The sequence below is a fragment of the Mytilus galloprovincialis genome, chromosome 5 (assembly GCF_965363235.1).
Source record: "Mytilus galloprovincialis chromosome 5, xbMytGall1.hap1.1, whole genome shotgun sequence".
NCBI classification, from domain to species: Eukaryota; Metazoa; Mollusca; class Bivalvia; order Mytilida; family Mytilidae; genus Mytilus; species Mytilus galloprovincialis.
Genome location: NC_134842.1, coordinates 8,543,727 through 8,560,313, shown reverse-complemented (window position 1 = coordinate 8,560,313; position 16,587 = coordinate 8,543,727). Strand labels below are relative to the sequence as shown.

The 16,587-nt window shown below is 32.0% G+C and overlaps 1 protein-coding gene across 1 annotated transcript in view; it reads right to left on the bottom strand.

The window, feature by feature from the left end:
- The window catches only part of LOC143075072 (5-taurinomethyluridine-[tRNA] synthase subunit MTO1, mitochondrial-like), a gene marked incomplete at its 5' end in the record, with an annotated part of 97,942 nt that extends 82,438 nt beyond the window's left edge, over nt 1-15,504 (bottom strand). Inside the window, 7 exon segments of the mRNA XM_076250332.1 lie at nt 10,327-10,439; nt 11,033-11,145; nt 11,621-11,797; nt 12,324-12,495; nt 13,346-13,401; nt 14,068-14,163; nt 15,261-15,504. Coding sequence (XP_076106447.1) covers nt 10,327-10,439; nt 11,033-11,145; nt 11,621-11,797; nt 12,324-12,495; nt 13,346-13,401; nt 14,068-14,163; nt 15,261-15,465 — 932 coding nt within the window.
- Between the last annotated feature and the right edge of the window lie 1,083 nt (nt 15,505-16,587).

Genomic DNA, 16,587 nt, shown 5'->3' with positions numbered 1-16,587 from the left:
CGCCGACGACGACAACGCCGACGGAATGTAGGATCGCTTAGTCTCGCTTTTTCGACTAAAGTCAAAGGCTCGACAAAAATCCAACAGCTGATACAAGGTTCTTAAATGGTGACTTATACACACCGTCAATCTCACTTGCTAGAACATATATGGGTTTTTCCAATGAAGTGAAGCAAAACTATCTTTTAAGGGACCTGGAAAAGCATCAAACAGAGTACCATATATCAATGAGCAGTTGATGAGAAAAATGTTACCAAATCAATGAATTTCTATTGCAAGTTCTAGACTTATGTAAATTGTATGAGATTGAAAAGGGGTGGTGGTTGATAAATACCATTTTTTCCCCATGCTGGTGTTGGGAACAATATTTGTGGTAATAATTTTAAAGCATTTTACGTTAATGGCAATTAAGTTTGATTATCTATGTTTATTGATAATAAAGAGATGTGGCATGATCGCCACAAAAATTCAATTGGACTCACTGGATGTTAGCAATTAAAGGTCACTTTATCAAATTTATTTACAGTAGATATAATAAGATGTTGTATTAGTGCCAATGTGATAACTCTCAATCCAAGTGACAATTTATAAAAGTAAACCATTATAGGTCCAAGTATGCCTTCAACGCACAGCCTTTGTTCAATTTTTTTTGGAGTCTGGACAATTAAGAAGTGATATATTGTATAGATGCGATTGTCTGTCTAATATTGAAGACAGTATTTTGACCTCTATTGATGTCCTATTGTTATTTGTATTGTTTGATTGTTATCATTGACAAATACATCACATCTCTTTATATTCATATTGAGTGTAAGGCCTGGATTGGACAAGGGATATGATAATATTGATCAACATTTATCATTTATACATTTATGCTACCAACAGCAAAACTTAAAAACCTGTAAAAAATATATTTGTATCATATGTAGAATTAATTTAAAATGTAACATATTTCTTTTTCAGTCAATGAATATAAAATCAGACAGATATTATGCTAAAAATAAATCTCATAAATTCCAAAATAAAAATGATATTCTTTTTATGTCATAACAGCCATTCATCAGTTTTATCTTGATGTAACTACAGGGAAGATATTTGTAAATACCTTCATTACAATCTGATTATAAAGCCACTACAACCTCAATGATTCTCTTTTAACATTCTGTTTAACTTTGGTGTACTGAACATGATTGTTATGTAATAAAAACACAAACAGTGTTCACACCCATACAAACCATACCAATGGCACTTTTAATTTTTTGTACATTTACCTTCAAGCTAAATAGGCTTTACTTCGAGAGAACATGAAAAAATCAAATGGTTTGGATTGAGCATATTTTTAAAAGAGAGAAAAGATACCAAAGGGATACTTAAACTTATAGTTTTACAAACTGACAATATAATGGCAAAAAACAAAGAACAACTGAAAGACAAACAACAGTATATATAAGTGATGGCTGATAGCCATGGACACACTCTTACATATTGTCTCAATTATTCTATAACCATGGACACACTCTTACATATTGTCTCAATTATTGTATAGCCATGGACACACTCTTACATATTGTCTCAATTATTCTATAGCCATGGACACACTCTTACATATTGTCTCAATTATTCTATAGCCATGGACACACTCTTACATATTGTCTCAATTATTCTATAGCCATGGACACACTCTTACATATTGTCTCAATTATTCTATAGCCATGGACACACTCTTACATATTGTCTCAATTATTCTATAGCCATGGACACACTCTTACATATTGTCTCAATTATTCTATAGCCATGGACACACTCTTACATATTGTCTCAATTATTCTATAGCCATGGACACACTCTTACATATTGTCTCAATTATTCTATAGCCATGGACACACTCTTACATATTGTCTCAATTATTCTATAGCCATGGACACACTCTTACATATTGTCTCAATTATTCTATAGCCATGGACACACTCTTACATATTGTCTCAAGTATTCTATAGCTCATAGCTATCATATATAGTGTTCATCTCAAAAAGGATGTTGGTTATAGATAAAATAAAAAAGCACAATTCCAAGATATATTTTTAGGCCAGCCTTCAGACATCTTGCTGTTCAATGAAGTATATAGAACATCCCCCTTTTTCTAACACTTTAAGATAAAGTCAGGCTAATATAAGAGTAAATAAGAATGTGTCCATATCACATAGATGCCTCACTCCTACAATCATTTTCTAATTGAAATTGGAGTCAAAACTCTAATTAAGCATTACAGTTAGAAAGATCATACCACAAGAAACATCTGCACTAAGTTTCAAGTTGATTGGACTTCAACTTCATAAAAAAATACCTTGACCAGATTGAAGTAACTGACAAACAGACACACAGACCGAATGGCATCATGCCCCTAAGTGGAGTATAACTTTATGTTTTTTATCATATAACCTTATAATAAGTTCTGGTTTGACAAACTGGTCAAATTTATGACAGCTCTTTAATTATATGCTGACACGACAAAAATGACTTCTGTACTGGATGAATAACAGCTAGCAGGTGCAAAGTGTCTTCATGAAAAACTAGAAACCAATCAATATAATATTATCTACACATTAACAATATCCTATATAATAACATATGCATGAAAGAAGATTCATTAAACATATGGCATTAGCAAGTTTAGTTCATTCATACATCAAGAAATTTAATAAAAACAAAACAAGAACAAGAATGTGTCCATAGTATACAGATGCCCCACTCACACTATCATTTTCTTTGTTCAGTTGACTGTGAAATTAAGGTCAAAAATCTAATTTGGCATTAAAACTAGAAAGATTATATCATTATCATAGGGAACATGTGTACTATGTTTCTAGTTGATTGGACTTCAACTTCATTAAAAACTAGCTTCACCAAAATCATTCACCTGAAGCAGGACAGACAGTTAAACTGACAGATGGATGAACAGATGAACGGTACAACAAATGGACACCCAGACGGGATAACACAATGCCCTTAGACGGGGCATCAAAATATATCTCCATAAAACACAGACTCCCATTGCAGAATTCGAATTATTGTTCAAGTTCAGTGAACCATAAAATCTGGGTCACAACCATACTTTGACATATGATTTTAAAAGTTCACAATATGACCCAGATGTGTTCTAGGTTTCAAGTAGATATGGCATATTTCAGGTGTCACATTTCCAAGATAAAAATCATCAGTTGAGAGCAATAACTCTTAATATGAAGTCATGTGACAATATTGTGAAAATGGACAGCAGGAGCAGATTTCAACATTTTGAATATATTTATACCTGACAGATTGAAGCAGTTTTCAAGACAATTGACAAAAATGTCTTACCAACATGGCTCACATGGCTATTAATAGAATGTATAGTTCTATTAACAGCCATGTGGGCCATGTTGGTAAGACATATGAAACCCCAATTAGTGGTGGATCCAGAAAACTGGAGATTTGAACCCCTCCCCTTTTTTTGTACAATCAATGCATTTTAATGGGGACATATGATTGGACCCCTCTCCCCCATTATCCTGGGTTGGGAACCCCTCTTTTCAAAATGGCTGGATCTGCCCGTGCTGATATTAATTATTGGCAAAGTAGTTACAGAAGAGACAAGGGATGACAACTGTCATCTGATGAGAAACTTAACCCTTTTGGGTTAAATGAGCTAAAAAGAAGATGTGCTATGAAATGCCAATGAGACAACTGGACAATTTAGGGACCAAAGGACAAAGATGTACACACCTACATGTAACTATTCAGAATAAAATGATGGGCAAATTATTCTTGCATAGAAAACTATAAAAAAGTTGTGGATTATGAAATGTGAAAAAAAATATAATCCAAACAAGAAAGGAACCTGGACTGTACAAATGACACAGGAATGGAATTACACAAGGTCATCATAATTAGTTAATGGAATTACACAAGGTCATCATAATTAGTTATTGTTCACAATATAAATAAGAAGATGTAGTATGTTTGCCAATGACACAACTTTCCCCTTGAGACCAAATGACACAGAATTAACAGCTAAAGGTCACTGTATGTTCTTCAACAATGAGCAAAGCTCATACCACAAAGTCAGCTTAAACAGGCAGAGAAATCACAAATGTAAAACAACTCAAACCAGAAAAAAAAAAATGGCCTGATTGAATTAATGTATAAAAAATGAACGAAAAACAAATATATAATTTTAATGTGCGCATTGTTATGCGTTTACTTTTCTACATTGACTAGAGGTATAGGGGGAGGGTTGAGATCTCACAAACATGTTTAACCCCGCCGCATTTTTGCGCTTGTCCCAAGTCAGGAGCCTCTGGCCTTTGTTAGTCTTGTATTATTTTAATTTTAGTTTCTTGTGTACAATTTGGAAATTAGTATGGCGTTCATTATCACTGCACTAGTATATATTTGTTTAGGGGCCAGCTGAAGGACGCCTCCGGGTGCGGGAATTTCTCGCTACATTGAAGACCTGTTGGTGACCTTCTGCTGTTGTTTTTTTCTATGGTCGGGTTGTTGTCTCTTTGGCACATTCCCCATTTCCATTCTCAATTTTATATGTAACAAAAATAATCCAAAAGAAAAACATTATGGTTTAACATGGAACTTAAAAAAGACTGACTGAAAAAAAAAGTAATCTACAGTGGTTACCTCCCTTAACGGTATCCTCACAGGTGTTTAAAATTAATTCTCTTTTATATCTGGATGATTTATACAAAACTTATAAGACATCTGTACAATATAATTATTTGATTGGCTATATATTAACTTGAATGGTGGAATTAATTTGTATTTTGACATTTTAATGTATATCTATATGACTAATCACAAGATAAGTTACTATTAAATAAGATAGATTGGAATAATTCAATGATGAACATTTGGTACAGATGCTGGTGTATACATGTATACTGTTAATAGTCTGCAGTAGTGAAAGACTTTTAAATCAAAAACTCTAAGGTTCAAGGAGATAAATTCATACATATAACAATCTGCATCAACATACAGACAAATTACTTGTCAGTTAAATGACATGAAAGTTAGCAATTATAGGTCATGTTTGGCCTTCAATAATGAGAAAACCCCATGATGTTTATGAACAAGCCAGAATGTCTTGTTTACTAACGTGTCCCTTCAGCAACACCACTCCTGAATCATTGTGAATTGCATGGGCAATTAATTAACAATGAAAGAAAAAAAACAAGAAGAGAAGAATTTGCTTTTAAGCCTGACCTTCAAACCATTCTTTGATATCAAAGCCAAACTTTATGAATGACTGATGAACAAATGAATAAATGATCATCAACTAATGATTTGCTTGTCACTGTCAAAACACGGAGGCAAATTAAGAGGGGCCCAGGAGGCCTCCCCCTTTTGTAGGAATAATTTGGTTCATTATAAAGAGGGAATCACTGAAGCATGAATGGCTCCCTGTTAGGCAGTCAATAGAAAAAAGTCATATGAAATTTCTGGTTCCACCACTGAAACAGTTCTCTCTACCTTCATTCAACATATATTTCGCCCTGTACTTTTATAAATTACTTTCTAATGAAGAAACAAGCTATATAATAAAGTACTATCAGCTGTTCCTGAAAACAAAGAGGGAATTCACATGATTGTTGGCATTATGTAATCTACACATGCTTTTGTAACACTTTAACTTGTTGCTTCAGAAACATGCCAAAAAAAAGCCACTTATTCTACTGTCTACAGAATCACTGTTGGAGTTGTTTATATAGCTTCGGCTAAAATAAAATTGCAAGTTAGGAAGACAGATTGTAACTTAAAGTTAATATTTAAAATGTTAAAATTAAAACAGAAAATGACAAATGTGCTAGGTCCACATTCCCAGATTTGCAATTTTTTAAAAAAAGTTGAAATGTTTGCCATTCTATCATCATTTGAAACTTTTGCTAACACTTCTATTTGAAAAATATTGCTAACATCATATTGTGTATTTGTCCTGTGAGTTGACAACACTATATTGTTTGTTAGATGCATTCCTTTTTTTATCACTTTTCAATGTTTTTTAAGCTTCTCATTGCCTTAAACAAGACTGATTACTGAAATTTATCCTTTCTATTACATTTCAGCAATTGAAAACAAATAACTCATGTTCAAATGACAATGACCTTTATATGCACATTTTTAAACTCCACTTTGATGTTTTCCAATTATACAAAGCACTATCTAGCTAACCAAATGCAGTTGGGAAATCTTGTTAAATATAACAAAACAAATTACACTCTGGTAAGTTAAAATTGATCCAAATATTGATTATTCAAAGTGTCAAAAATAGTGAATTTCATCGCCAGACATCCTCTATAAAAAGCTTTTGAACCTTTTAACTCTTTGTCTGCACCATAAGGCACCTTTTGCCATTTTTTTCATCTCAACGAATTATTTGTCTCTGGTTTCCATCAAAACAACCAATATAACAACACCAGTTTTTCACTAAATCAAGACATTTATCATGTCTTTGAACACAAGATTTAATTTAAGTGGACAAAGTCATTGAAAAATGATCTTAATCTGGTTTATAAGCATTGATTTTATTCAGATCATTTGTTATTAATGATTAGGTGTCTACTAAGCTGAAGAGGTTGATGGCCAATGCTTTTTAAACGAAAATTTAATTAATTATTGATCTTGAATCTTGTCATCTAACCAGCAGTGTCAGATCACTGGTGAATTAGTTATTTTTCAAAGATTGTGACATATGAGTCTTATTTTTTTTTTCTAGCTTATGTGTCTTTCAATTTTTCATTCACTTAGTTTAAACATATTTATTTCTAGTGGATTTCAACTTATATTAATCCCTTTCCACTTTGCAGATGCGAGTGCTGCCTTGTAATTGTATTAGCCTGCTCTATTTTGAAATCTACAAGGGTGTGTTTTATGTGGCTCTCTCTTAACACGAGTCAGCCATTTATCGTCCCCTTCTGACAGACTATCATTGTTTCTCAAGACCTTCACTTATATATTCATAGCTGTTCGTTACTTATAAATGTCTATTTATAATCATTTTATGTAACATACCATTTATAGGCCAATGATTGAATTTTATAAAGTTAATTATTTGTATCAGTATTCTCTATTTTTATCCATTACTACTGTGAAAATATATTCTTAATATATATATCAATTACAAACGAAAGTGAACCAACGCCTGGTGAGTCTGTAGTACGTTAGAGTCCATAAAGTGGATACCCGGGAGTATGCAGGGTCGTTATGATAAAAAACATAAAATGTAGAGAGTCTTATAACAACAACACTTTAGGGACTGCTGCAGAAATTTATTACACACCCTGACAACTTATTGTATTATTCTTTCCACGATGCAAGAGGACAAACACATGTTGGCAGAATAATTTGAACAAACAATTTCACAACAAATACATTTTATTTTAATTTCTTTTTATAGTTTATTTACATACTTACAATGAACTTTCACTTTCAGTTGCTATTAATAACTGTTATTGTAACATTGTGACGTTTAAATTTTAACAACTCTCTACATTTTAATATATATATGTTTCATTACAATTTGTTGGCTTTAAAATATTTGTCTTTGAGAGTCTCTAATGATGGTGAATCTCTACAAAAGTCTATGTTTGTTTAAAAAATGAGTTGTTATAAGAACCTTTCAAAACAGATGAAAATTCATCTTTTATTTGGCATTTGACTGTTCCAAAATCAACCAAAGTTTAATATACATGTATATGTGCACTTGCTTAAGGCTGATTTCTAACCAGTGCAGCTCATATTATGATTTGTCCAAGAAGAACTTAGACCTATTTTTTAAACTGAGAGAAGAAATTTGTTTTACAGTAACTGATTAACAAGGGAAGTCATTTTCAACATAAGTGAGAAAAAGCAATGAGACACCTATATTTTTGGTACTGCAATAGATCTGCAAAAATCATTATTGCCTTGAATAACATTTTTTTAGAATATAACAAGAATGTGTCCATAGTACATGGATGCCCCACTCCCATTATCATTTTCTATGTTCATTGGACCGTGAAATTGGGATAAAAAATATAATTTGGCATTTACATTAGAAAGATCATAAACTAAGGAACATGTGTACAAAGTTTCAAGTTGATTGGACTTCAACTAAATAAAAAACTACTTTGACCAAAAACTTTAACCTGAAACTTGCACTATCATTTTCTATGTTCAGTGGACCGTGAAATTGGGATCAAAAGTCTAATTTGGCAATTAAATTAGAAAGATCATATCATAGGGAACATGTGTAATAAGTTTGAAGTTGATTGGACTTCAACTTCATCAAAAACTACCTTGACCAAAAACTTTAACCTGAACGAACGAACAGACGAACGAACGGAAGGATGGACGGACAAATGGACGCACAGACCAGAAAACATAATGCCCCTCTTCTATCGTAGGTGGGGCATAAAATTAAAAAAAGTGGTATGATTACCAAAGAAACAAATCTCTACTAGAAACCAAATGACATAGAAATTAACTACTATAGGTTACTGTATGGCCTTAAACAATGAGCAAAGCCTTTACCCCATAGTCAGCTGTAAAAGGCCCTGAAATGACAAATGCAAAACAAATCAAACCAGAAAACTATCGATATCCACTTAAAGTAGTCTTTATCTTGAAAAATACTACTGCAGGTTCTATTGACTACAGGACTGAAGCTTTTGTTTTCCATTCTGATTCATCAGAGAAATTCTCGTTAGGATATTCAAGGTCCCTTTAACAAAAGATTTGCTATTGATCTTCTTACATCAGCATTACAATCAAGGAACTTATTAATTGTCAAAATAACATTATTTCATACTTATGTAATGAAATTACTAATCAATATCAACTGACTAACAAGGACTTATATGATGTAACCAAATATTATTTAAAAAAAATTAAAATATTGTTGTAATTGAAACGGTATCTTTTAAAATGAACTTATTTTGGTTGCACTTTTGAATATAGAATTGCAACAGGACCAGTTTCCTGTGACATTTTGAATAGAACTGAACCCTTTGATGAAAGGATGTGGGTCTTTTGTAGAACTTTAAGAAGCACATGTCGTTGTTTATCTAGCCATAAACTTCTACCACTAACAATCCTTTACTTTGACAGTTCTGAGGTTTTTATTGGAAAATCAAACTTGCTTTCAACATTTTACATGTAATATAGTGACTCTAATTAAGTAGGTCAAATAAAATATTTAAAAATTTAGACATTTGTTTTTAGTGTAATCAAACATTAAGTTTAAGAACAAATCAAACATTTGCTCACATTGGAAAAATATTTGTATAATGATTCAATAAAATTGTCTTTTTATCAATATTTTGGTTTAAGTCAGAATTTTATTATTACTAAATTCAATTAAACCAGAAATATTGAAACATCAATTAGCTTTACATATATTTAGGGAATCGCTATAAATAAACTCTAGAAATGGTGAAACATAGACAAAAAATACATTTGTCACAGATTTCATTAATGCTATGTACTGATACTTTTATATCATTGATTTAGTCAAGTTTACTGAAAACAGATATATGGTATGACTGTGAAACAAGAAATGAACAAAGAAAGATAATGCAAAATCTCCAACCAAACAACTGAACATTATTACAAGTGAAACAGGTGCTTGGTTATTTATTCTATTATGGATATGTTAACATGTATGTTAAGGCATTTAAGTTTTTTACTAAATAAAACTGGTCTTACTTCAATATATAGCCAAAATATATTGTTTTTCCAACATGCTATTTTAATATATATTACATAAACTGGATGTTTTTCAATCTACAGGTTGCATAAAAACTTTATTTTTACTTTTCACTTCACAATTTACTTCTTTAAAAACAGGAATTCTATCAACCATACTACAATGGCTGAATTAAGTTTGAAGGTAGAAATTGTTTGCCAAATATTTTTTCCTCAAATTGAATGTGTTATTTAACCAATTTACCGGAGTTTGGCAAGAACTCCATTATAATAGAAATAGACTTGAAACTGAAAGACAGAACTATAAGTGTGAACTGATGATTTGTTAACCCAGAAAAACTTTTTATAACAAGTTAAAAGGACTCTAAATTGGTTATTCAATTTTCATGGTGCCTTCAAGAGAAGAATATAGGTTTTGATTCATCAGCCTTTATTCTATTCATATGCTGATTCCATATACCTGGGTAGTTATTCTGGTTTCATGACTGGCCTTGCATTAACTTGAAGTTTAGAAATACACAACTGCTGGTGTCAAGAGTCAATAAAACAACAGAAACACACACACACAGATTTACAGCTAACACCCAATGTTACCTTGGACCATTTACTTCTTCATGTACATGTCTGTTTAGGTGTAAAGTCTCCATACATATTCTATCTACTTTTTCATTGGTTCTTGTCATGTGACATATCACCTGATCGCAAGCCTATTTATAGAAAAAAATAATAGCAATTATTATTCAATTTTTATATTTCATTACGATCTACCAGAAAAATAAAACATCAAAGTCACTATAATGATAATGAGCAAATCCTTTCACAGAAAATCTAAAAAAAGCTATAAGGATCCTGCTTACATGTTTAACCCCACCATATTATGTATGTATGTTCCTGTCCCAAGTCAAAAGCCTGTTATTCAGTGGTTGTTGTTGTTGCTGTGTTACATATTTTTTTTTTGTTCATTTTTTAGGCCGTTAGTTTTCTTGTTTGAATTGATTTACATTTGTTATTTCAGGGCCTTTTATACCCAACTATACAGTATGGGCTTTGCTCATTGTTGAAAATCATATGGTGACTGATAATTGTTCATTTCTGTGTTATTTGGTCTGTTGAGGAGAGTTGTCCCATAGTTTTGTTTTCATTTAATCATGGGTTGTGCATAAATTTTCACTCTTATTTTACCCCTTGCTGTTGATCAGGACAAAATATATGAATATAAATGCCACACCCATGATTTAAGGAAAACAAATCGATGGCTGCCATGAATTATTTCTTATACTTCAACATATGTCACACTGACCTTAATCCATACTTGATCATTAATGAAGGAGAATGGTTCGGGAGGATCATCGCCATACTTTATTTCTGTTTTGGAGAAATCAATTGTCTTACCATCTAATCTAGGTGGTGTACCTATAAATAAAACTGTATGTTAAGTCACAAAAGAGACAGTAAACATCAAATTTCAGTCATTAGCATAGAAATTCTCACAATCTAGTCCTAATAATGCTCCTAGAAGTAAATCTGATAATGGTTCAATTTTGATTGATTGATTGATTGTTGGTTTTAATGCCACTTTCGGCACTCTGCGCTATTTGATACAGGCTAGTTTTTACTTGTGGAGGAACCTGGAGAACCACCATCTTTAAATGAAAACTTGTAATTCTAGTTTATTGAGATCCAAGTCTAACACACCTTACCACAAGTTGGTTCCAAACTCATAACCTCAGGACACTAATAATGAGACTTTACATACTGTTGACTTATCAGTGTTTAGTTAGATTAAGGAAATATTGGATTTTTAGGGATATTTAACCAACATTATCTGTTGACTGGTCTAACATTAAGATATCCACTGCAGTGAATTGCTTACAGAACTATACAGTACCTGTTTTCAGTCTACCCATTGTAAATCCTGCATTTTCAATACTTTTAGCCAGACCAATGGCAGGCTGATCTCCTAGTCGGCCAGCTGGGATGACATCTAAACCAATATTTATACTTCCTCTCAAAAATGTGCCCGCTGTTAGTATTACAGTTTTGCCATATATTTCTTTACCATCACCTGCAAACAATAAAATCTTGAATCTAAACCAGAGGTTATAATGATCAATGACAATTTGTGGTACTTTTATTTATCTCAACAGTGTGATGAACCTATGGCATTTGTCTCCGGTTGAGAGTTTTCTCGTTGGCTAGCATACCAAGTCTTTTTATTTTTCTTGTATAAACAGACAAAGAACGTATCATTATATTAATTTGAGGTTGGGAAAAACCCAGAATAAACATGAATAATAATTCATTATATAAAAGCATTACTATATCATTTTACTGATTTAGCCAACAAAATATTCTTTTTAACTTTCATATAAAACTTTAAAGAATTAACGTCTCAGAGATGAGTTAATTTTAGTAATCCTATAATTTAGAAAAATTGGGGTTTTTTTTCAAAGAAAATGCAGACAAATAACAGGGACAATGGTGTGTCTAGTACAATTTTGTTAAGATTTTTGTGTTGTTATGCTAGATGGAGTCTTGCTGATATCAAACACTACACTGTCATTGATTCATTTGTACAATATTATCATTACCCAGTTTTACACCACAACATTCTTGTTTCATTAAATCATGACTAGGGTGTGTAGCTGTTTTCAAAATCAGATCTTCGACTGGGGACACTTCTATAGCTAGGTTTGCTGTGGTCTCCACTTCTTCTTGGATGTGTTTCTTATATAGCATCCTGTCTATCTGTGCTCTAGGGCCCTTAAAATATAAGGTAGAAAGTTTAATGGTTCTATCTAATGACATGGAAATTATATCACATATAAAGGTTATTTGTTTATTTCTCAAAATTAAGTCTAAGGCTTAATAATTTACTTCCTCTATTTGACACTTCTTGACAAAGTCTCTGTTTGCTCATACATTTTCATAGCATCAATTGTCAAAATGAATGTAACAAACGATGAAGCCTTAAATTTGAAAAGCTTTGGTTGAACAGTTCATGAGTAAATGCACCGACACGACTGGAAACGCCATTTTTCAATCTCTCAAGAACCATAACTCCTGAACGGTGAAAGTGAAAATCGTCATTATTGAACTTGACCTCCATTTTGTCATCAGTAACAACATATTAAAATTTGGGAAGCTTTGGTTGAACAGTTCATGTGTAAATGCACGGACATGACTGGAAACACCATTTTTCAATCTTTCAAGAACCATAACTCCTGAACGGTAAAAGTGAAAATCGTCATTATTGAACTTGACCTTCATTTTGTTGTCAGTAACAACATATTAAAATTTTAAAAGCTTTGGTTGAACGGTTCATGAGTAAATGTACGGACAACATTTGATTGCCGCCCGCCCTCCCGCTCTCCCGTCCGTCCACCCGCCCGCCCGCCGTACATCCCCAAATCAATAACCAACATTTTTGTCACAATCACTATGGTTGTTTGAAGCAGAAATAATGGTCAATAATTTTAATTCTCATTTCCAGAAATCAGAATTAAATAATCTTGGAGTCAGTGAAAATGTTTTTTTTTTTTTTTTTTTTATAGTTATGTATTATTAAGACCTGACCATAGGTCAATCAGGACATTTTACAATAACATCTTACCCACACAGCAGGTCCCTTCTTTTTGTTCAGTATTCTATACTGTATACCCGATTTATCTGAAAAAGTAAAAGATATCGTTTGTATTGTAGACATCTATCATGGTGAATCTCTGATATATAAAAGAAAATGTTCAGACTTAAGGAGGGTCTTTATAATGGAAATAACAGAGCTTGTTTTCATTTCATATAAGTATTTAACAAAATTGAAATTAAATTTGCTTTGCATTCTCTTTAAAATAATAATCTGTCAGAGTTATCTCCCCTTATATAGCAACCATCAATTCAGCCTCATCAATCTTCATTTGAATGTCAATATAAATACTTTTAAAAATCAAATGAAAACTTTAAAATAGGTCAAAATTTGATAAAAAGATGGAGGCTGCAGATAATAATGAAAACTTAGTGTGTTAATTTGTTTAGTTAGCGTATAGCTTATTACACCGGATCCACCTCCTGTTCTTGACCAACTGCAACAGGAAATATTCAATACTCAGCAATTACCTCCGGCACGCAACAAGGGCTGTATTGCCAGTAAAAGTCGTTAAAAACATTATCATCACCCAATCCTATGCTATTTTCTGCATTCTATTTCTACCACTAAATCAAGACTTCAAATGCTGAAATGTCTGACTCCATTTTTGGTTCTGTTCAATCTGTTTTTGAAAAACTTTATAATTAGGTATTTCAAAACTCAAAGAAGAACTCTGAAAAACATATACCTACCACAGATTCTGGCACACACTCCATCTAAAGCATCTATTTCTTTCATGAGATGACCTTTACCTATTCCTCCAAATGATGGGTTACAGGACATTTCACCTGAATAATATAACATAATATTCATAAAATATAATTTATAGGCATTGAAATTGTTCAAATGAGCTGCGTCGGATAGAAATCGACCTTATGCAAACGAAAATCAATACTTCTGTTAACCTATTTTGGGTTGAAATAATTTCTACGGAAAGTCTGTAATTGTTCCAAAAGTAGGTTTTTATAAGAAGATAACCCTTTTAAACGGACCAAAATGCATCTTTTATATCTTAATTAGTCCAAAATCGATCAAAGTCTTATACATGTATCTGTGTACATGCACTTGTAAAAGGTCGATTTCTATCAGACGCAGCTCATATTATTTAATCTGTCTTGATTTTTGGAAACCAGATTTTTTTTCATGCTTTTGATAAAAGTTTTTTGTTTAATGTTTATTCTGACATTGCATAATTATGGCTTTCAAAAAAGTTATATGTTCATTCAAATTCTATGACAGTTAGTAATTTATTTGTAACAAGAAAGTTATTTGAAAGAATTGTGTAGCTGCCATTTTTATTTGGTTCAATCTAAAATTTTGTATTCTCACAGAAATCTACTATTGCTAAGGAACAAATGTAGTCAAACTAGTTAAAAAGCAATACAAGGTTGATTTCTTTAATTTTTTTTGTTATCTTTTGGTAGGGGACATTATTTCAATAAATCCCTTATAAAAAAGAAAAAGAAATAAGAAGCAGACTTTTTATTTCTCGTCATTTTACATAAAAAAAAAAAGCCAAAATTAGTTAATTTTCAGCGATATCTAAATAAATTAATTCATTGAATTGATTATATTTTTGTAAAATATCTCCCTTGTGTGAACACATTTGTGTTTACATATTTTGTGCATGCATGTACCTTTTTGCTAACCTGCTGAAATGGTGAAAGTAATTTTAAAAAATAAGTTATTATTTCTTAAAAACAACAACATAAAATACTGTTAACAAATTTGTTTTCAATTACATGTATACTTTGCCAACTTCATGGTAATTAATTTTCATGATTTTTAAATTTTCTTGATGTATTCTTAGATTATATAAAATTAGTGTGTTTACAGTACACATATGTAGCAGTCAACCATTGTATGTAATGACATTATAATTTACCTATGGTCTCAAACTTGTGTGTAACTAATAAAGTCTTCACTCCCATTCTAGCTGCTGCACAGGCTGCTTCTGTTCCAGCATGGCCCCCACCAACAACTATAACATCATAGGGTAGGGCAGTTGTCCCTTGGGTAGAGCTCAGTAATCGTCTTCCTGTACATCTAGCATACTGACACACATGGCCAAGTTTCAGTGCTGTTCCCATCCTTTGATTAGCTTAAACTGTAAAGGTTATACATCTGAACTGAAAAAGGACACATGTGCTGTAGAAAAGTAACAATTACTAAAACTGAAATACACATTTGTTGATTTTGTGAAAACAGTCAATATGTAATTCTTATATTTTACTGAATGAAATAAGATTCAGTTGACATATTGCTATTTTAGTTTACATTGGCCAAAGAACATGATAATGGGGTCATGGTCAGATGAACCATTGTTCAGAACTTCCATTTGTAATATATTGTTAACCTTTTGCTTTTAAAAAAGTATTAATATGAAAAATAGAACTAACCACAAAAACCTTAACATTGACCAATGAACCATGCAATTTAGGTCAAGGTCAGACAAAATTTGTCAAACAGACAGTTTCTTTGTTACATATTTGTTTGTTTTTATAGTGATTGAGATTATAACACAATCTTAACTGCTGTACCCTTAGTTTTGACATTTTTATTTGTTTTGTTCACACATTGTTATCAATATAATGGAATTTTATGTGACTTTCATATAGTGAGAGGTTTGGCTAGCTATAAAACCAGGTTTAATCCACCAATTTCTACATAAGGCCAAATAAAATAAAATGTGTGTTTCCTATTACATCTCTGAAAAAAACATAGGGTTGGTAGGTCATTGTAGGTAGGGAACATTTTTTTATTTAACAATTTTTTTTGTACATTGTGTATAGTGGAGAGAAATTCTTACTTTTAACAGTGCTTATTGAAAAAAGACACACAAAAAATTAAGTCTACTAGGCTATTTCTAAGCTTAAAATAGAGGGTAGGTAGGGAAATATGAAACACACATACTTTTTTATTCAGCCAATGACAATGACCATGATGACTGTATCAAGTCAGGAATATGGCACTTGTTATCCATCTGTTTGATGTGTTTGAGCTTTTGATTTTGACATTTGATTAGGGACTTTCTGTTCTCAATTTTCCTCAGAGTTGGATATTTTTGTGATTTTTTTTTTATACACCTTACAACCATATATACTAGGAATAGGATTGGACCCAGTACACTGCTCTGGGGGAACTCCTGATAGTACAGGTGTTGTGTTTGATCTTCAGTTTTGAAGGACGACAATTTATTATTGCTGTGTTCT